The following is a 22,500-nucleotide window of genomic DNA, read 5'->3' as shown; positions in this document are numbered from 1 at the left end:
CAACTTTTTGAAATATTGTGCTCCATAGCATTTTTGGCTCCATTTCTCAGTGGTGAAGAATCACGATTGAAAATTAAAAAATTCTTGCGTCCGGATCCAGATTTGGATCTTCACAAAAATCGAACAATTTCATCCTCGTCACACACCCAACCTGTCCACCAAATTTTGTCCGAATCCTTCCACAACCCTTTGAGATATCCTATTCACAGACAAATAAACAGACAGACAGACAGGGGTGCAAACAGACCCTCCATCTACCTTCAGTATCGAAGGTAATTATGGTGGCTGCGGAAACAAAAGTTAGTAAACTGTAGCTTGGGAAAAGAACCTCAGGTGCTGTGTAATCTTATTAAAATATGCAATTTGGAATATGTACATGTCTGTCTGTTGTCTGATCACGATGCATTCTGTCGTTACTTAATCAATGTCAAACAAACTGGCCAGGAGGACTAAGGGTCACACGATGGAGGTTGTAGTGATTTAATTTGCCCCCCCTCCACAAGAGGATTTTCTACTTTAATAGACACAAGTCTGAAGACGACGATTGTTCACGAGCGGTATTTGATGATGTAGATTGTTTCAGAAGTCAAGGATGAGACAATGTGATAATGTTTGACCAAGTTATAATAATGATCAACATGATGTGGTACGAGTGACAGGTTATTAACTGCAAAATGTCGAAAACCCGGTTTCGTTCAACAACTTAAAAAATTTGACCTTTGCATAACCTTTAATGGTCCCAAAACAATGTTGTAGACATTAAAATATGGAAACAGGATACGTGCTATAGCTTATTGGAGTTAGTTCGTCGAAGAAGGTCGAAAACCCGGTTTGATTCCCACAACTTTGAAAATTTGACCTTTGTGAACTTTAAAGGTCAAAGGTCAAGGATTATGACCTTTGGTGCAAAACTTCCTCTGGAACATTCCAGGAACAATATAACATCTTATAGGCTATATGGCATTTCACACTCCTCGGATTATCCATACTTTGATGAAATCAGCGTAAAAACAAATTTGAAGGGGGCGCCACGGGCAAGGTGTTCGAGATAGAGAAAAATGGTTTCAAGACTTCAGGTGGGGAATGACCTCAAGATTATGCATAAAAAATATTGTCATCCAAGAACTCAAAGTTTTAGCGGTCGTTTGATTTTTATGTCAAAATTCGAAATTTTCTAAGTTCTTGTCCTTGTGACCTTGACCTTGTGACCTTGACCTTGGGACTAAAATGAAAAATAGAGCTCTGTGGGGCTATGCAAGTGCCATTGGGCCAACCAAATACCGAAACCCGTGCCAGATTCGACAACCCCCTCGGAGAAGATGGATTTTTATGTCAAAATCGCAATTTTCTAAGTTCGTGACCTTGTGACCTTGACCTTGGGACGAAAATGAAAAATCGAGCTCTGTGGGGCTATGCAGGTGCCATTGGGCTAACCAAATACTGAAACCCCTGTCAGATTCGACAAAACCCCCAGGAGAAGATGCAAATTGAAATCGGCTACCCCCTAAAAACACATGTTTTTTGGATGGTCGGACCACGCCCATTTTCAGGAAAACACAACTCGATCATGATATAAACCTCCCACCAAAATTTCATCAGGATCGGATCAAAACCCACCGAGCTATGCTTACCTTAAATTACCTATGATTACCTTAAAACGACTGTTGTTCAACGCGAAACTCAAAGACATTTGGAGGAACCCGATGCTTAAATGTTGTCCTCTACAGACTAACGGACCCAAACCGTCTCGACTTCCTCGGACTCTGGATAGGCTGCCAGCTAGGATGCAATGATCTTCAGCTAAGAAAGGTGCTTAAATGAGTCTTTACTCAAAAATGATTAATCTCATTGCCTGTCTGATTTTTCGAGCCAAAAATCGGATTACATATGGAATGTATATGAATATATATATATGTACAGTATATGTATATATATATATATATATATATATATATATATATATATATATATATATATATATATATATATATATATATATATATTATAAAGGTCATTCTGACTGACTCACTGACTCACTGACCGATATTCAAGATCGGTACCTTCTGGATGACGTAGAAAGCTGAAATTTTGCGTGTCGATGGACATCGAAGCCCACACGCCAGGCAAAATCCAGGAATGAAAATATAAATAAATGAAAAAAAATGCAGCTGAGTGATCCGAGTCAATGGGGAAGCATGATAATTTTGTGTGCCGACAAACATCGAAGCCGATACACCAGGAAAAAATCACACCACCGTCAGAAAGCATCCCTAAATGAAAATATAAATAAATGAAAAAATATATATATGAAAAATCAAATGCAGGTGAGTGACCCAAGACAATGGGAAAGCACGGTTCGTATGCTTACACAAAGTGTAAGCACACCCAGCTAGTGTATATATGTGTGTATACATATATATATATATATATATATATATATATATATATACATATACATATACATATATATATATATATACATATACATATATATACATATATTGGAGAAAATTGGATGTTTATATGTATATATTTACATATTACACATAGGTGATAAAGGCTATAGGCTAAAAGTCGCTGGTCCGCACACCTCCCAAAAGTAAAACTTGTTACAACCACAAATTAATCAATTCTGTCCGATGGTAATGGCATGATAATAATTTAAGGTAATGTCAAAATAGTTATCTAAATGTATGTATGAATGTATGTGTGTATGTCCGCTCGATACCAATTGGTTTGATACACAATTGTAACGTGGAAGAAAGAAATCGCAAGTCCACCATTTTGGTAAGCCTCAGGCATCTTCAGAAGTGTGGTATTCACAATCAAGTCATGCCCTTCATAAATGTTTTTGTTGATTTATAAAACAACATAAGCGACTGTTAAAAAGGATCATCAAATATCGAAAGGTTGGAGCCGATAGGCACCATGGGCCTTGTGAAGGTGACAGTATGTGTAGTGTCAGACAATGGGCCAGTGCAATTGGAATTATCCGAGTCACATCATCACGATGTATAAAATATGCACATTAGCAGTTTGCTGTTTTTGCTTCATGTCTGTAACCCGGTTTTTTTTGGGGGGGGGGGGGAGTGATCGAGGCATTGGGCTGTTGCCGATACACCACCCAAAATAAAGGGATATGTCAGAAGAACGTGTCGCGTGCTTGGAACATAATCGCCCGTCGGGCAGGTACTCTGCTCGTTGGCCTATTAATAATAGTATTAACAATAATGATGATAAGGATAATAACATGGCTGAACCTAAAGCCTCATAGGCTAAGCAAGTGTGAAAATGTATTGGTAAGGTGAAAAGGACGATGAATACAAATTGTACAACTCAACTATGTACGTAGATGTACACATCCACATGAACCTCTCCCACCTCCTCCCCCTGGCTGCTCCTGTAAGGAGTGTGTGTTTCTTGTTGCATTAAACAAACAAAAAAAATGCTTTAAAATCAAATCATCGTGCAGTCAGATTATATTAAAGCTAATGTACTTAAAGAGAATATCAATGATGTTATCGCTCGAGCCTCGATGCCAATGTTTCTTAATTATATGATTTTTTTTCTTTTTCTGGGCCTGGATTTGTGTATTTGCTTTAAATTGTGACCTTTAGCATGAGCAGGCATTTGTCCCAAAGAGTTTTAAAAGCTCAACTGCTTGCAATACAATACCACTTGATAATATTACTGCAAAGGTTGCATCACAATCTGCATGCCCTAACTGTCGACTTATCGAAGCCAATTGGAGTGAGGCATGGTCTGCCTGAATGCACTTTAATGTTTTGTAAGTTTTAGTTTTGTGTTGCTTGGTTTGTGTGAAGCATGTATTTTATGGTTCCTTCTGGATAAACTTTGCTTGTGATGTGTATTGTTGAAATGTTCGACAGATAAATAATTAATGACTGGGTAATACGAGATGATATTGCACCAGAAAAGACGTGATTAGATTTTAATTTATATATATTTTTAATAAAAACTTATTTCCAGGACGTATTTCGGTCAATAATAAATAATGATGAAGCAGCGACTTGTATGCATTTGCTAGTCGAATGCCACGATGAGGTGTAGTTGAATCTCTCTTCACTAACTCTCAACAACAAATCCGAGTTTACCAAGTTGTCATTCGAGAAAACAGTTGTTTGAGTCGATGATGATTATCCTGCCATGCCTTCCTTTTTCTGGATGAAGAACATAAGTTGTTGGCGTATCTTTTAAAGGCCATAGTTTACCGATGTGTTTTTCAAAAAAAAATATTTCTGGCCGCTCTATTATTTCAAACAATTATTTGTTTTACTTGGTGGATCAGTGCCTTGGCCTTTTTACACATCATGTTGATTTTGTTTAAATTTTCCGTCAAGGTAACAAATCGCAGCAACATTTTGTTTGGCCTTGAGTGTTTTCAAAATACCATATAATCTGTTGAGTGAATTGCATTGCGTGCAACTCATCTGTTTATTAATTTTATTTTCCTCACAAGAATGTGGTGATGCTACGCAGTAACAGTGTAACGCGTTGACAAAATAATTTTCTGCCATTTTTTAAAATTGCATTCCAAAGTAGTGAATATTCTTTACCTTTAAAGGGAATTACCAGCAGTTCAAAGAGGGAGTACCTGCAGCATATATATAAAATATATATATATATATATATATATATATATATATATAAATATATATATTCCTCATCAAGATTTAAATTTTTCTTATTTTACAAAGGAACTTTATTTATTCATATACGGGCTTAATGAAAGAATGACACCAATGATATAAAGATGGAGAAGTAAATAAAGACCAAAATATTTGCTGACAAATGTGAGCAACATGCGCAGAGGGATGCTTCCTGTACCACCGATGTCGCACTCACATTGAAGATTCAAAAGCAAACGATTTCTTATCAAAGTAAACAATGTTGTGTACAAAGAGCAGATGACAAAAAGAGATCAACATAAAATTAGAGATCGTGAAGAAGAATGCAACACCAGTGTCTAATGGTAATTCTGTAAAATGAAGTCCAAAATGGGGAAAGCTCAGGTTACGTGGCCGAACTAAAAAAGGTGTGCGTGTGTGTACGTTCGTGCTGCCTCAAAGCTTCATGTGCACACCTGTGTACAGCCAGTTTTCAAGTCATTCCATTTTGCGGTTCAGGAGTGAATATAAATACCGTAAAATAATAGACACAGACTGTGTATAATCATTCCTCCGCTTCTCTGATGTTGGTGGTTTCTGTGCAGAGAATCGGGGTATTTTATTATGGCTTTTAATGCCCCGTCACACTGGAAGTGGTACCGTACGATACATCAAAAGATAATTGGGGCCATCTCGCATGCTCAACCCTTGTGGCTATTAATTTTTTTTTACCACCTGAAACCTCCCCATGCACACGCTGAGTACAACCACTGGTTTTCATATCATTTCGTCCAGCTGCTTTGGAATGCATAGAAATTAAACTCCCCTACCTCCTCCTCCAACCCCCGACCACCCACTTCACTACACACAAGTCCACAAACCCACAAACAGCCACTTTTCTTTTTATATAGTATGATTTCTATCAAAAGAGAATGCAATTACTTGTTTAGGGTGAATAAAGGGTCACAGTTTTCGTTTTCAGGATCAGAAACTGTCACCCTGTGGTTTTATTACTGTTTGCTCATCAGTGACTTATAATCTTTTGGAGATGTATTTGCTTGTCCTACTTATTTTGTGTATTGTCATACTTCTGAAAAAAAAACTGATTACATTTTATAATCAACTTATTTGTGCTGACCTGCCTTTGTTTTGTGTAATACATTACACATTGGCTCTGATAATCATTCAGGGATCACAGTTTTGTACAACTTCTTATCACAACCCAAAATTGTTTTCTCTTATTCTGTTCTTTTTTCACTTGTGTTGTGCAGTCTATACTATAATACACTCGGTTTGACTCTGTGCCCCGATTCCCTTTGACACGTTGCTGTCTATGCTTCCTTCTGTGGTCTTGACAACCTTGTGGTGACTTTCTCCTTTGCCATCAATGCTTTTGAATCATCCCTAACTTGATTAAGGCAGACATTTTTCTGACAAACCCTGCCTGTAAACATGTCATATTGTTTCTCCAAAGCCATATATATATATATATATATATATATATATATATATATATATATATATATATATATATATATATATATATATATATATATATATATATATATATATATATATTTACAGTGCAGATAGAAAGTGTACATCCCATTTCAAAATGTTCACCTTTTGTTGCCTTATAGCCGAGAATTAAATTGCATTAAATCAGACACTTTTTTTCCCCCCACCTTTATTTACACATCGTAACCCACAACTTCCAAGTGAAAAACAAATTATAAAATTTTCAGAAAATTAATAAAAAATACCAAACTGGAATACCTTGCTTGGATAAGTGTCCACCCCCAAGAGTTAATACCTGGTGGAAGCACCTTTGACAGCAATTACAGCTGTGAGCCTGTTGGGACAGGTCTCTACAACTTTGTACATCTTGATTGGGCAATATTTTCCCATTCTTCTTTTCAAGCTCACTCAATTTGCATTGGGAGCATTGATGGACAACATTCTTCAAGTCTTGCTCCAGATTTTCCATTGGATTTAGGTCAGGGCTCTGACTGGGCCACTCAAGGACATTTATATTTTTGTTCCTTAGCCACTCCAGTGTCGCTTTGGCTGTGTGCTTCTGGTCGTTGTCATTGCTGAAAGTTAAACTTCCGTCTCAATTTCAGCATTCTTGCAGAAGGCAGAGGGCAGCAGGTTTTCCTCAAGGATTTTTCTGCATTTTGCTCCATTAATTTTCCCTTCAAACCTGACAAGTACCCCAGTTCCTGCTAATCAGAAACATCACTATAACATGATGCTGCCACCACCATGCTTCACAGTCGGGATGGTGATATTTGGGTGATGTGTTGTGTTGGGTTTGCACCAAACCACAAAACATTTTTCCACATGGCTTCAGAATCTCTGGAGTACTTTTTTGCATACCTCAAACAGGACTCATTGTGGGCATTTTTTGAGCAATGGCTTCCTTCTTGCAACACTTGTGGAGTGCTTGGGATATTGTTGTCACATGCACACCGTGACCAGTCTTTGCCATTGAGGAATGTAGCTCTTTCAAAGTTTCCATTGGACTCTTGGTGGTCTCTGCAATTGGTCTCCTCCTTGTTTGGTCATCCAGTCTGGAGGGATGGCCTGATCTAGGCAGGGTCTTGGTGGGACCATAAGCCTTATACTTATTAACGATTGTCTTGACTGTGCTCCAAGGGATGTTCAAGGCCTTTGAAATATTTTTTATACACATACCCTGATATGTACCGGGCGTAGTGGCGTGCACCTGTAATCCGGCTACTCGGAGGCGTGGGTTGGAGGATCGCTTGAGGACGGGAGCTCTGCGCTGGGCCGCGCTATGAGAGGGTGTAGGGCAGCCGGAATCATGGCGAAACCCAATCCTTATCCCTGTGTCGTAAGAGGCGACCAGGGTTGCGTCAGGAAGGGCATCCGGCGTAAAACCTGTGCCAAATCAGTATGCAGATCATAACGGATGATCCGCTGTGGCATCCCCTAACGGGAGCAGCCGAAAGAAGAACAACAACCCTGATATGTGCCTTTTCACAACTATATCCTGGAGGTCTTTTGAAAGCTCTTTGGTGCTCATGGTTGAGTTTTTGTTGTGAAATGCACTCCCCAGAGGAAACCTACAGGAACAGCTGATTTTATTTTGAATCACTGCAAATCACTGCAATTTTTAATCAGAATCACTGCAATTTAACACAGGTGGAGGCCAATTAACCTGGTTTGTGATTTTGAATGTAATTGGTTACACCTCAGCTAATTTGCAATGGCTATTATAATGGGGGTGGACACATCACATGGCTTCAGAAAGGTTAGAGAGTGGTGGATAGGGGTTGAGAGAGGCAGATGGGAGAGGAGAGAGAGAAGGTAAGGGGGAGAGGGGGAGAGGAGGGGGGATTCCAGTAGATGTGATGCCCAGTTTAACGTGCATCCGAGAAATGGCACACACAGATGAATCACCCTGCCTGTGAAACACAGGGATGACAGTTTATAGCTGGGTCTGCATTCAAACCCAGGCGAGACAGCTTAGAGCAAGCAAGCATATTTCTCGGATATCCGGCCGTGATCTTGTGATTCAACCATCGAAGTGATTCTATAATTGAGAGCAGCGAGAGGTCTCCTTCGGGGCTCCCTGCTGACGTTCTCAAAGCTAAGTTTCCGGTTGTTATTTGTCCCGTTTTAACTGTTTAATTTTCTCACCTACATGTTACTGTGTGTTGCTAGTTCGGTTTTGTTTCAAAAATCGTGCTATTTTGTGAGTATTTTTGTCGACGTTCTTACCTGTGCTTGAGGCCTAGGCCTAGGCTTGAGGCCTACCGGTTCCACTCGGTGTTAGATCGTTTTTTTTTTGTTTGTTTTTCCTCCCCATTACCTTCAATTTTGATCCACTCCACTTTCCAAACATCCCCCATTCTCCCAAATAATCTCTTTCTTATCTCAAAAAAAAAAAAAAAAATAAAAAAATAAAAAATACCCTACAACAACACGCTCACCTTCTCCCGATTCTGCTTCTTCTTCTTCCTCTTAACTTCCTCCTCGTCTTCTTCCTCGATTTTTTTTTTTACACTTCCATGACCTAATCTGTTGAACTCTCTCATATATTAATATTAACAACAATATATATATATATATATATATATATATATATATATATATATATATATATATATATATATATATATATATATATATACCCAACAACAACAACAACAACACGCTCACCTTCTCCCGATTCTGCTTCTTCTTCTTAACTTCCTCCTCGTCCTCGATTTTTTTTTTTTTTTTTATATAATACACTTCCATGACCTAATCTGTTGAACCCTCTCATACATTATTTTTAACTACAAAAACTATATTATAATGCTTCATCTTCCTCTCTCACACATGTGGTACTCTTTACTGTTTCACAATGCACTACTCTTCTGCTATTTTAACAGACTGCTCTCATTTCGACCTCTCCTTCATTCCTTGCCTAAAAAATCCAACTATTACAGCGCTTCTTCTCTCCATGCTCTGAATTCGCCTTCATTGCATCCATCAAGAATTGTGTTAAATCGCATCTCTGACCTAAAACTTTTAAAAACCACACTTTGCCATGGATGCTCGCTTTCCATCAAACATTCTTTTTTTCCAACTTCAGTGCCAACTCACCCCCCTCACCCCTCACTCTCACTCTCAAAGCAACCATCCCACTCTTCTCCCTCCAAGCCTCCCTCTCACCTCTCTCAAAAATTCCCCCCTCACCTTTCACCCACCTTTCATCCCCCTCACTCATCCTTCTCAAAGTTGCCCCCCTCTCATCCACCAACCTGCCTCCCTCCACTGCCCTCTCACCTCCATCTCTTCACTCCACCTCCTCAAATCCTCAACTGCCTTCTTCCTTGTCTCTTGTCCTCCCTCTCCTCCAGCACCACAGAGCCTTTTCTCCTTCTCATTCGGCCCCCTCCCCTCGCTGTTCTGCAATACCCCACACTCCTTCAGCAACCCTCCTTACCTGCCCCCCTCGTCCCTTGTCCTACCCTCCCCCTCCCCCTCCACCTCCTGCAGCCAAAGCCTCCTCCCCTTCCTCTTCATTAAAAGTGTGGACCTCAAATATCCGGGGCCTTCGCTCAAACCATTCAGATCTTTCCATGCAGGTTGCCACTGACAAACCAGACATTATCTGCCTCACAGAAACTTTCCTCTCCCAAGACGTGTCTGACTCCCAAGTATCTCTCCCTGGCTACTCCCTCTTACGGTATGACAGACCTGAGCCTCGTCCTGGTGGAGGTGTTGCTCTCTTCATCAAAGACTCTATTCCTCACTCTCCATGCACTGCTCTCACTCCCCCACACCCCCAGGAATACCTCTGGCTTCGGCTTCCCCTCCACTCCCACCTCATGTTTATATGTGTACTGTACCATCCACCGAACAGTGATGACTCCATCTACACCTCACTATCCGAAAACATGGACCATCTTCTATCTTCTCATCCAAACTCTCTCTTCCTCTTATGTGGTGACTTCAATTGTCATCACGCCAGTTGGCTAGGTGTGGGTACCTCTCTCACCTGCCATGGCACCTCAGCAAAAGCTTTCTGCGACTCATTGGGACTGACTCAATCGGTCAACTTCCCGACCCGGATCTCAACCAATGGTACTCCATCTCTTCTGGATCTGATTTTGACAAATTTCCCTGACAATATCTGCTGCTCTTCCTTCGCTCCAATTGGTTCTTCTGACCACGTCCTTGTCAAAGTGGACATCTCTCTGGCTGTTATCAGAGAACCACCTCACCGCCGTCGAGTCTGGCATTTCACTCAAGCCGACTGGCAGGGTCTCCGAGCAGCCATCAAACTTACAGACTGGTCTCCTATCACTACTTTCTCAAACATCAACTCATCCTGGGAATTCTTTCAAAGAAACTTGCTCTCCCTCATGCACAGATTTATCCCCTCTCGTGTTCAGTTGTCTTACCCTTCCTCCCGCCCTTGGTTTACTGAAGCTTGTGGCGAGGAAGTTGTCCTGAAACAACTTGCCTTTGCCTCATGGAAAGCAAACCCAACTGAGGGCAATCTCAGTTCTTTCCACAAAGCTCGGAACAAGTGTGTATCTACCCTCAGGATAGCCAGAAAACATCATCTTTCTCATCTCAAGTCTGAACTCTCAAACCTCTCTCCCTCCTCAAAATCCTGGTGGCGTTTAATCAAATCTGTTTCTGGTGTATGTTCCCCCTCCATCCCCTCCCTTACCTCAAATGGCCGCACTGCTGATACCACACGTGATAAAGCTGAATGTCTAAACTCGGTGTTTGCAGCTAAATCTTGTGTCCTAAACCCATCACTATCTCTACCCACTTTACCCAGTCGCACCCAAATGTCCCTGGACTCTGTATCCTTTTCTCCTGACAAGGTGGAGAGCTTGCTTTCAAACCTCGAGTCAGATTCTGCAACCGGTCCAGACGGCATCAGCCCACGTGTCCTCAAAGCCTGCTCTTCTGCTCTTGCTCACCCTCTCTCTGTTCTATTCACCCTCTCATTTGCCCAAGGTCATCTGCCATCTGCTTGGAAATCTGCTAACATCACTGCCCTGCATAAAAAGGTGCAAAAACAGATCCCTATAACTACAGACCAATCAGCCTTCTCCCAATCATCAGCAAGGTGATGGAATCCATCATCGCCTCAGATATGAAATCCTTCCTCTTCTCCAATGGCTTGATTTCCAATCATCAATTTGGTTTCAGACCAGGTCACTCTACCCTGGATATGCTGCTTCTGCTCTCCCATCAATGGATGGAGGTCCTCAATGCCAGACAGGAAATTCGAGCCGTATCCCTGGACATATCACGTGCTTTTGACACAGTCTGGCACCCTGCCCTACTCACCAAACTCTCTTCCCATGGTATTCAAGGCCATCTCCACTCATGGCTCGCAGACTTCCTCTCCTGTCGCAGTCAACGTGTGGCCCTAAATGGAGTTCTTTCATCCCCTCTTCCTGTGCAGGCTGGAGTTCCTCAAGGTAGCGTTCTGGGCCCTGTTCTTTTTCTGGTTTTCATCAATGATCTCTCGGACTCTCTGGAAAATCCTCTATTTCTCTTTGCCGACGACTCCACCCTCTGCCGTACCATCTGTCATCCCTCAGACCGGCAAGCAGCAGCTTCTTCACTCACTGCACATCTGGATAAAATCATAAACTGGTCCAACACGCGGAACATGTCTTTCAATCCAGACAAATCTCACACTCTCACTATGTCTCTTCGAAAGGACCGTTTACAAAACCCCCCCATCCACTTTCTCAACAATCCTCTGGAAGAAGTCTTTTCTTTCAAGCTTCTAGGTCTCACTATCTGCCATGACCTTTCCTGGGAAAGTCACATTTCCAACCTCGCCTCAAAAGCCAGTCGCCGACTGGGAATCCTCCGTCGTGCAAAGTCCTTCTTCGGCCCTCTTGAGCTCCTGACCACTTACAAAGCTTTTGTCCGTAGCCTGATGGAGTACTGCTCTCCCCTCTGGGCTGGTGCTCCTGCCTCCCACCTTTCTCGGCTTCATGCTGTCGAAACCAGGGCATTTAAGATCATCGGCATCTCCCGCAATGAAGCTGAGTCTTTGTGCCTCTCACTCAATCACCACAGGTTGGTCGGTGGTCTTTCTGTCTTCTACCGACTCCTCTCCAGCCTTGCCCCCCTGCTCTCTCTGCGATTTGTCCCCACCACATTTCCACAGGGCGCTCAAGGTCCGCCATCAACCCCCTTCTGGTAAAACTACCAAAATCACGAATCACTGCTCATCTTCACTCTTTCATTCCTCTTTTTTCCCGCCTTTGGAATAAACTTCCTCACTCTATTCTTTCCCATTCTTCCCTCCAGGCTTTCAAAACAGCTGTTCACCACCACCTCTTATCTTCCCCCATCCAAATCCTCGATCTTTTCTACCCCCGATAATCCACCCAAGCCCACTTCCTTCATTTCTCCTGCTTTCCTTCCTGAAAGTCCCTGAAATGTCCATCTTCTCTTCGCCATGTTCCCCGTCCCCATCCCTCTCCCTTCCACAGTTCACCTCATGTGTCTGTTCCCACTGTTTTGTCCATTCCACTCCCGCCCCTCTTGTCTCATGCCTCCTTGCTGTGAGTTGTGTGTTAGCTCTCATACGAGCCTTGACCAAGGTATACAAAAAAAAAAAAATTGCTTTATAAAAACCGAATCGATCCGAGCAGCAGTTCCGACTGCTAAAAAAAAAAAAAATTTCATTAGTCCAATTTTCATATTTTTTGACAGCCCTTCCTCTCCTCGACCTCCGGCGAGTTGTAGGGTGGAGGAGTGGGTTTGGCAGAGGATAGCGTGGGGGGTGGGGGGGCGGAGGCAGCACGAGGGGAATGGGAGGCAATGGAAGGAAGTGTGCGGGGAGGGGGAGTGTAGGCAGTGTACCAGGGCATTACCAGGCGATAAAACGCACCCAAACAGCAATGTTTCATTTTTAACTCTTGTTCTATGTAAAACTGGGCAGGAGCATTTAAAAATTAAAACCTATGCTCACGAGCCGGCAAAGGCCTGCCGACATGCATGCATGCCCCAACCCATACACGTTCATCCAACGTGATCGCATGCAGGCACACACAAACCCCACCACGTCCGAGTTCCACGTCTGTTGTCTCCGTACCGCTTCGTTTTCAGCTACCGCCAACTTTAATACAATGAAGAAACTATGAGTTTACTTGTATTAATATTTTGTAATGAAATCAGATCGCACAAAACGGGAAAAAGAAAACCCGACGTAAATGCCAGAAAAAAAAAAGATTCTATCGTCATCGATTGTAAAATTAGGTTAGATAGTACAGCGTTGCGCTTTCCACTTTCTGCACATTCCTTATTCTTTTCTTCACTAAATATAATCATCCGAACATGAGAAAAAAATTAAGCTTAATTTTTTTGCTTAAATAAATATACCTTGTTATATAAATTGCTAATTTGTTAGTTTTTCGATTTCACTCAAGATTTTGACACTTATGTAGTCCACCAGATCTGATTTTCAAAATATATATATATATATATATATCGAACGTAGTGAGCTTCACACTCAACGCGTGCACATAAGAGAATAGGAAACAACAGCAACAACAACAACAACAACACAATACCCTGGCAATTTGGAATCCGTGTCATCGGCTATGACCCTTTTTCTTCCGGTTTTTGTCATGGGGAATGATGCGTCCCGGGAGATAAAGGCATCGTCGGAGACATGAAAGACCCAAATATCAGACATGGTGTATATTTCCTCCACTGATTTTAATAAAGATATCTCCCACATCATCAAAAAAAATTTTTTAAACGTGATTTACATTATTTGATCGCTGATCCCAAATCCAGGCTGAAGTAACCGGAAATTGTGTCAAAATTATCAGCTGTGCGGCGCTTACATGTACCACGGTGTAGTTAGCAAGTATACAGTTGTGAACAAGTTATCGGTAAAGTCAGAAGCGAATGTAAGAAGAATTCTACGTTAGCCTCTCGGCTTTACCTCTTCCATATAATTTTGATTCTATACTTTAATTAGTCCAAGAGAGTGGATCGTGTTTCCAAAGCAAGGCATGTTTGAATAGGCCGAACAAAATGGCGATTTAAGACCCCAGCAGCGAACTGATACAGGGCTGACCAAGGATAATGCCTCGATAAAGGATACAATTAAATAAGGCCGTTAATTATCTTCAAAAGGTGTGTTTTAATTAACTCTCGGACTCTCTGGAAAATCCTCTATTTCTCTTTGCCGACGACTCCACCCTCTGCCGTACCATCTGTCATCCCTCAGACCGGCAAGCAGCAGCTTCTTCGCTCACTGCAGATCTGGATAAAATCACAAACTGGTCCAACACGTGGAACATGTCTTTCAATCCAGACAAATCTCACACTCTCACTATGTCTCTTCGAAAGGACCGTTTACAAAACCCCCCCATCCACTTTCTCAACAATCCTCTGGAAGAAGTCTTTTCTTTCAAGCTTCTGGGTCTCACTATCTGCCATGACCTTTCCTGGGAAAGTCACATTTCCAACCTCGCCTCAAAAGCCAGTCGCCGACTGGGAATCCTCCGTCATGCTAAGTCCTTCCTCGGCCCTCTTGAGCTCCTTACCACTTACAAAGCTTTTGTCCGTAGCCTGATGGAGTACTGCTCTCCCCTCAGGGCTGGTGCTCCTGCCTCCCACCTTTCTCGGCTTCATGCTGTCGAAACCAGGGCGTTTAAGATCATTGGCATCTCCCGCAATGAAGCTGAGTCTTTGGGCCTCTCACTCAATCACCGCAGGTTGGTGGGTGGTCTTTCTGTCTTCTACCAACTCCTCTCCAGCCTTGCCCCCCCTGCTCTCTCTGCGATTTGTCCCCACCACATTTCCACAGGGCGCTCAAGGTCCGCCAACAACCCCCTTCTGGTAAAACTACCAAAATCACGAATCACTGCTCATCTTCACTCTTTCATTCCTCTTTTTTCCCGCCTTTGGAATAAACTTCCTCACTCTATTCTTTCCCATTCTTCCCTCCAGGCTTTCAAAACAGCTGTTCACCACTACCTCTTATCTTCCCCCATCCAAATCCTCGATCTTTTCTACCCCCGATAATCCACCCAAGCCCACCTCCTTCAATTCTCCTGCTTTCCTTCCTGAAAGTCCCTGTAATGTCCATCTTCTCTTCGCCATGTTCCCCGTCCCATCCACATCCCTCTCCCTTCCACAGTTCACCTAATGTGTCTGTTCCCCACTGTTTTGTCCCTTCCACTCCCGCCCCTCTTGTCTCATGCCTCCTTGCTGTGAATTGTGTGTTAGCTCTCATACGAGCCTCGACCAAGGTATACAAAAAAAAAAAAAACCCAAACACCCAATTTTCACTCATGCATTTCCTTGGAGTTCCCTTAGTATGCATGCGAAGTTTCAGGCTGCTCGGTTTCATGGTTTTGGAATTACGGAGGAGACGCACACTGACGCACACTCTTACACGTTCTCTCTCTCTCTCTCTCTCTCTCTCTCTCTCTCTCTCTCTCTCTCTCTCTCTCTCTCTCTCTCTCTCTCTCTCTCTCTCTCTCTCTCTCACTCACTCACTCACTCACTCACTCACTCACTCACTCACTCACTCACTCACTCACTCACTCACTCACTCACACACACACACACACACACACACACACACACACACACACACACACACACACACACACACACACACACACACACACACACACACACACACACACACACACACACACACTATAATAGATAAATACACACAAACAAAATGTTTGTTCACCAGTTGTGCAATAACCACTGTATCTCCATGAATGACCACTTAGTCATCATAAATGTCTTAGCTACAGGGGAGTGATGTGGGAAAATTTCCGAGGTGTTACATTTATTATCTTGCCAAAACGAAGTTTTTGCAAGATATGTTAGTCAGCTTGTATGTTTTTTTGTTTGTCTGTAATCACGTATAAAAAATTCTGCAGAGCACAATTATCATTGGAAATTTTTGTAACTTCACATATCAGAGGCCTATAGAGGTCCCTTTCAGCGCATAAAATTTTGAAGGTCAAGGTCAAAGGTCAAGGTCACTTTGTCGCAAATCAGGGGAGTCGACGAAACCCTTATTTTTTTGAGTAATTTTGATCGGATCGTCTTCAAACTTCATGGGAATATACGTCATGGTCTGGCGCCCAGTTGATTAATTTTTGGTGGCGATTGGCCTTGACCTTCATGGTTAGCGGCATAGGTCAAACATATTTGACCCCAAGGTCAAATTTTCAAGTTTTAGGAACCATATCGTGTAGTACCTCAAATTGAACACCTCGATGAGTGCTTTCTAGATATGTCAAGCTTGAGACATTATGACGTCATTTGGTGACGTTGTGAGGCAAATGCATATTTTTCATGGTAACTCTGTAGAACGATTCTCATCGGCAGATATTATGGCAGATATTCTCTCGTAGGCAGATATTCCTCAAGGAGTCGCTCCTGGTGGATAGCAGCTCTGTTCACCTCAGTGTGACCTTAAAGAAGTCACACGTGGTCACCTTTTGGCAAGATACGGGTCACCCTGCGGGTGATATTGGTTTATTTGGATATCAACGAGTTTGGGTGTATTTCCCGAAGGTTGCTTTATCAGTGATTGCTCCTAATTTTTTTGCAATTGTATTCTGTGAGCTGCAACGGATGAGCGATCTTTTCAGGATTGATTCTATCCTTGAAGCATATCTCTCGACTTATCGTAAATGCCTCAAAGCTCTTTCAAGGGTATGACCTCAATCCTTACCCAACATAATCATGATTCTCTGCAAGTAATTGTTTCCACGGCTTTTGTTGAATTTTTTTTCCCAGTCTTTTATATGTTATTTTAAGTTCCTTTTCACTTTGCAAAATGGTTAGTGAATTGCTGTGGTTCAGAGAATCTGCAAGGAGAGTTGTCGGAATTCACAGCTGCAAGTAAGCATACTGCTAACCGAGGTGTGAGATTGGGTAAATCCACAACTGTCTTGACTTGCCGTACTAGTTTTACTCTGCTGCTCAAGGTATGGTATTCAAAGTCAAAAAGCCATAAGTTTTCATTCATCCATTTGTGTGAAGGATTTTTTTTTCCACTTAATGCGTCGAATAAAACCTTGAAAAGCACATTCTAAACTGAGCACCCTTTCCCAGCAAGTTCCATTTATTCACTTGCTTTTAGTGCTTTATATTCTGGGTGTTTTAAATGTGAAACGAAAGGACGGGGTTGGGGAAAGGGATATTGAATATGAAATATGAGTTGAGAATTTAAATTTTGCATTTGGCATAACATCATCCCTCTGCTGTTAACTTGTAGGACTTGCCATTAATTTTTTTTCTTCGCAAGAATTTAAATTTCAATGTGGACTCTTGTGTTCTGTCATGGTATGCATTATCTTCAATGGCATTTTTTTGTTTTGCAAGATGCAATTAATGTGGTGCTTCATTGTCGTGGATCATTATTTCTGTGAATTCTTTGGTTTATTTAAAAAAAAAAAAAAAAAATATATATATATATATATATATATATATATATATATTCCAATGAAAGACTGTGTGTGTGTGTGTGTGTGTGTGTGTGTGTGTGTGTGTGTGTGTGTGTGTGTGTGTGTGTGTGTGTGTGTGTGTGTGTGTGTGTGTGTCAGTGCGTCTCCTCCATATATCTATAATTCCAGCAATCTCTGTGTGTCTGCGACCGCTGTTTCTCGACAACCACTGGTCCGATCTAATTGAAACTTGCCAGGTATATTGCTGGGGCCCTGTGGATGTGCCTTTTTGAAGGTTTGATATTAATCGGACAAGTGGTTCCTAAGTTATGGCCATTTGTTTACCAAACCAATGACAGTACACGGTGCTATGACGTCACGATTGACGTCACAAGTCTTTTTTCTCTTTTTTTCAATTATTATTTTTATTTTTTGCACATATGGCCACACACGTACGGGCACGCGAGAGTGAAGGTACGGCCTGTGTGGTTGTTGTTTCTGGCACGTGGTTTGAAAGTTTTTTTTAATTTTTTTTTTGCACGTACGGGTACGCGAGAGTGAAGGAACGGCCTGTGTAGTTGTTGTTTCTGGCAGGCGGTTTGAAAGTGTTTTTTTTTTGCACATACGGCCACGCACGTACGGGACCGCATTGCTGGGGACCTGACTATGTGTCTTTTTAAGGTTTGATATTAATCAGACAAGTGGTTCCCAAGTTATGGCCCATTTATTTACCAAACCAATGACAGGACACGGTGATATGACGTCCCGATTGACGTCACAATTCTTCTTCTTTTATTTATTTTTTATTTTTTCATGTGCGGCAACGCATGTACGGGTACGCATGTACGGGCCCGCACTGGTAACAAAAAACTATAAAAACCTAGCAGTGTGAAACTCTGCATGCACACAAAGAAAACTCCAAGAAAGTGTACGAGTGAAAATTGGTTGTTTGGGTTAATTAAATCACCTCTTTTGAAGATAATAAACGACATTATTTAATTATATCCTTCATCAGGCAATCCTCGGCCACCTTGCTGTCTAGGGTCTTTAGGCGTTTCCTGGGAAACCTCGCTGGGGTCAGAATCCGCCATGTTTTTTGGCCTCCTCAACCACGCCTTGACTTGGAACAGGCCGCAACGATTTCCGATAACGTTTTTTTTTCTCTCCATTTTTTCACTTTCCTCACTCATTATCGAATGCCTGTTCGTCATAACTTTGAATCGCTGGGTATATTGTCGCGTTTATAAACGCCTGGAGACGCCAGCCTCCGTGGTTTTATTTCATTTGCGCAGATGAATATCTCAGATAATCTTTAAAACTAAGGATTATTACAAAACGTAAGCTTCAGGTGTGAAAGTATCAGCAGTTCCGACTCCCCAAAAATGTGTTGATTTGTCCAAGTCAGACATTACACGGGTGTTTCCGGGTTCATAGTTATATCGACGGCAATTGGTAATCACTTGCCAAGCCAGGTGATCCGTTGGAGTGCTTGAATAGTTAATCCACTTACCCAGCTGTGCAGTGCAGTTCGTGTCCTGATTGGGATGTACAGTCGACAGTCACGACAAGGTAGAGGTACGTCAACAGCACACACGGACGTGGTACATATGGGTGGATTTGGATGTGTACGTACTCTCCGCGGGTGTGTGGACATGCCATGCCTGTTATGGGTGCCGTGGTGGTAAAGTTTCATCCCGTATCTTGTGAAGGTTCTATCAGGTTTTCCTTTGTCCTCACGACTGTTTCTAAAGCATTTGGTGATCGGATTTCCTTGACAAAGGTTATACGTTTCCGTTTGTGAGTCTCAAAGTAAAATATATTTGATAACGCCCGATTTCTGAGCTGGTTACCGTTTTAACGTGTTTTCTAAATTACCGAGCCAATTTTTTTCTACCCATCACACGCAGCTGTTTATAAAGAATAAAGTTTGTGAACATCTCCTTGAAACATCTATATAAATGTGACGTTGTTTTTTTGGTAAAAGCTACTCAAGGTCTCTGGGTTGTATACAGTACGTACTGTAGTCGGTAATCAAACTGACTCCAACCTGCCGATTCCAGAAAAAAATGCCGATATTGGCAAAACGTGTGTGTGTGTGTGTGTGTGTGTGTGTGTGTGTGTGTGTGTGTGTGTGTGTGTGTGTGTGTGTGTGTGTGTGTGTGTGTGTGTGTGTGTGTGTGTTTTTTTTATATGCCCGATATATATATATATATATATATATATATATATATATATATATATATATATATATATATATATATATATAATATTCCTGTCCGCACTCGAACTCCCAAAGTTTTCAAATTTCACGTTTCATATTTGGTACATAGGTACAGACTGTGGAGACGGTTTGTCGCGACATACGTTCGTCATCGAAAGTGGTTGCCATGCCAACCAGGATGCTGTTTTCTATGTCGTAGCACAATTCTGTATCTATACCTTCTTGTTCATAATGTGGCAGTGAGATGTTTTTAATCATGTATGAGTGAGGTGTTTTTAATACCACAGCAGTGAGGTGTTTTTAATACCACAGCAGTGAGGTGTTTTTTATCATGTGGCAGTGAGGTGTTTTTAATCATGTATGAGTGAGGTGTTTTTAATACCATGACAGTGAGGTGTTTTTAATCATGTATCAGTGAGGTGTTTTTAATACCACAGCAGTGAGGTGTTTTTTATCATGTGGCAGTGAGGTGTTTTTAATCATGTATGAGTGAGGTGTTTTTAATACCATGGTAGTGAGGTGTTTTTAATCATGTATCAGTGAGGTGTTTTTAATACCATGACAGTGAGGTGTTTTTAATCATGTATCAGTGAGGTGTTTTTAATACCATGACAGTGAGGTGTTTTTAATACCATGACAGTGAGGTGTTTTTAATACCACAGCAGTGAGTGTTTTTAATCATGTGGCAGTGAGGTGTTTTTAATCATGTATGAATGAGGTGTTTTTAATACCACAGCAGTGAGGTGTTTTTAATCATGTATGAGTGAGGTGTTTTTAATACCACAGCAGTGAGGTGTTTTTAATACCACAGCAGTGAGGTGTTTTTAATACCACAGCAGTGAGGTGTTTTTAATTATGTATGAGTGAGGTGTTTTTAATACCACAGCAGTGAGGTGTTTTTAATACCATGACAGTGAGGTGTTTTTAATCATGTATCAGTGAGGTGTTTTTAATACCATGACAGTGAGGTGTTTTTTAATCATGTATGAGTGAGGTGTTTTTAATCATGTATGAGTGAGGTGTTTTTAATACCATGGCAGTGAGGTGTTTTTAATACCATGACAGTGAGGTGTTTTTAATCATGTATCAGTGAGGTGTTTTTAATACCATGACAGTGAGGTGTTTTTAATACCACAACAGTGAGGTGTTTTTAATACCACAGCAGTGAGGTGTTTTTTTATCATGTGGCAGTGAGGTATTTTTAATCATGTATGAGTGAGGTGTTTTTAATACCATGGCAGTGAGGTGTTTTTAATCATGTATCAGTGAGGTGTTTTTAATACCATGACAGTGAGGTGTTTTTAATCATGTATCAGTGAGGTGTTTTTAATACCATGACAGTGAGGTGTTTTTTAATCATGTATCAGTGAGGTGTTTTTAATACCATGACAGTGAGGTGTTTTTAATACCATGACAGTGAGGTGTTTTTAATACCATGACAGTGAGGTGTTTTTAATACCATGACAGTGAGGTGTTTTTAATCATGTATCAGTGAGGTGTTTTTAATACCACAGCAGTGAGGTGTTTTTTATCATGTGGCAGTGAGGTGTTTTTTATCATGTATGAGTGAGGTGTTTTTAATACCATGGCAGTGAGGTGTTTTTAATACCATGACAGTGAGGTGTTTTTAATCATTATCAGTGAGGTGTTTTTAATACCATGACAGTGAGGTGTTTTTAATACCACAACAGTGAGGTGTTTTTAATACCATGGCAGTGAGGTGTTTTTAATCATGTATCAGTGAGGTGTTTTTAATACCATGACAGTGAGGTGTTTTTAATACCACAACAGTGAGGTGTTTTTAATCATGTATCAGTGAGGTGTTTTTAATACCACAACAGTGAAGTGTTTTTAATACCATGGCAGTGAGGTGTTTTTAATCATGTATCAGTGAGGTGTTTTTAATACCACAGCAGAGGTGTTTTTATCATGTATGAGTGAGGTGTTTTTAATACCATGGCAGTGAGGTGTTTTTAATACCATGACAGTGAGGTGTTTTTAATCATGTATCAGTGAGGTGTTTTTAATACCATGACTGAGGTGTTTTTAATACCACAACAGTGAGGTGTTTTTTATACAGCAGTGAGGTGTTTTTTATCATGTGGCAGTGAGGTATTTTTAATCATGTATGGGTGAGGTGTTTTTAATACCATGGCAGTGAGGTGTTTTTAATCATGTATCAGTGAGGTGTTTTTAATACCATGACAGTGAGGTGTTTTTAATCATGTATCAGTGAGGTGTTTTTAATACCATGACAGTGAGGTGTTTTTTAATCATGTATCAGTGAGGTGTTTTTAATACCATGACAGTGAGGTGTTTTTAATACCATGACAGTGAGGTGTTTTTAATACCATGACAGTGAGGTGTTTTTAATCATGTATCAGTGAGGTGTTTTTAATACCACAGCAGTGAGGTGTTTTTTATCATGTATGAGTGAGGTGTTTTTAATACCATGGCAGTGAGGTGTTTTTAATACCACAACAGTGAGGTGTTTTTAATACCACAGCAGTGAGGTGTTTTTAATACCACAACAGTGAGGTGTTTTTAATACCATGGCAGTGAGGTGTTTTTAATCATGTATCAGTGAGGTGTTTTTAATACCATGACAGTGAGGTGTTTTTAATACCACAACAGTGAGGTGTTTTTAATCATGTATCAGTGAGGGGTTTTTAATACCATGGCAGTGTGGTGTTTTTAATCATGTATCAGT

General features: G+C 41.2%; 1 protein-coding gene across 4 annotated transcripts in view; it reads left to right on the top strand.

Annotated features, from left to right (window-relative positions):
- Positions 1–22,500, top strand: part of LOC147029404 (TGF-beta receptor type-1-like) — a 264,767-nt gene that overhangs the window by 9,299 nt on the left and 232,968 nt on the right. The window contains exon 1 of one of the 4 annotated variants that reach the window (XM_085872444.1): positions 18,473–19,144. The exons of the other annotated variants lie outside the window; for them this stretch is intronic. Coding sequence (XP_085728570.1) covers positions 19,114–19,144 — 31 coding nt within the window. The 5' untranslated portion in view covers positions 18,473–19,113. Of the gene's footprint in view, positions 1–18,472; positions 19,145–22,500 lie in introns of those variants that run through there. 4 annotated transcript variants of the gene reach the window in all.

The sequence above is a fragment of the Eptatretus burgeri genome, chromosome 3, assembly GCF_056783735.1.
Source record: "Eptatretus burgeri isolate ZD-2024b chromosome 3, Ebu_testis_v1, whole genome shotgun sequence".
In the NCBI taxonomy this organism is placed as follows: Eukaryota; Metazoa; Chordata; class Myxini; order Myxiniformes; family Myxinidae; genus Eptatretus; species Eptatretus burgeri.
This window is presented reverse-complemented; position numbering and strand designations above follow the sequence as displayed.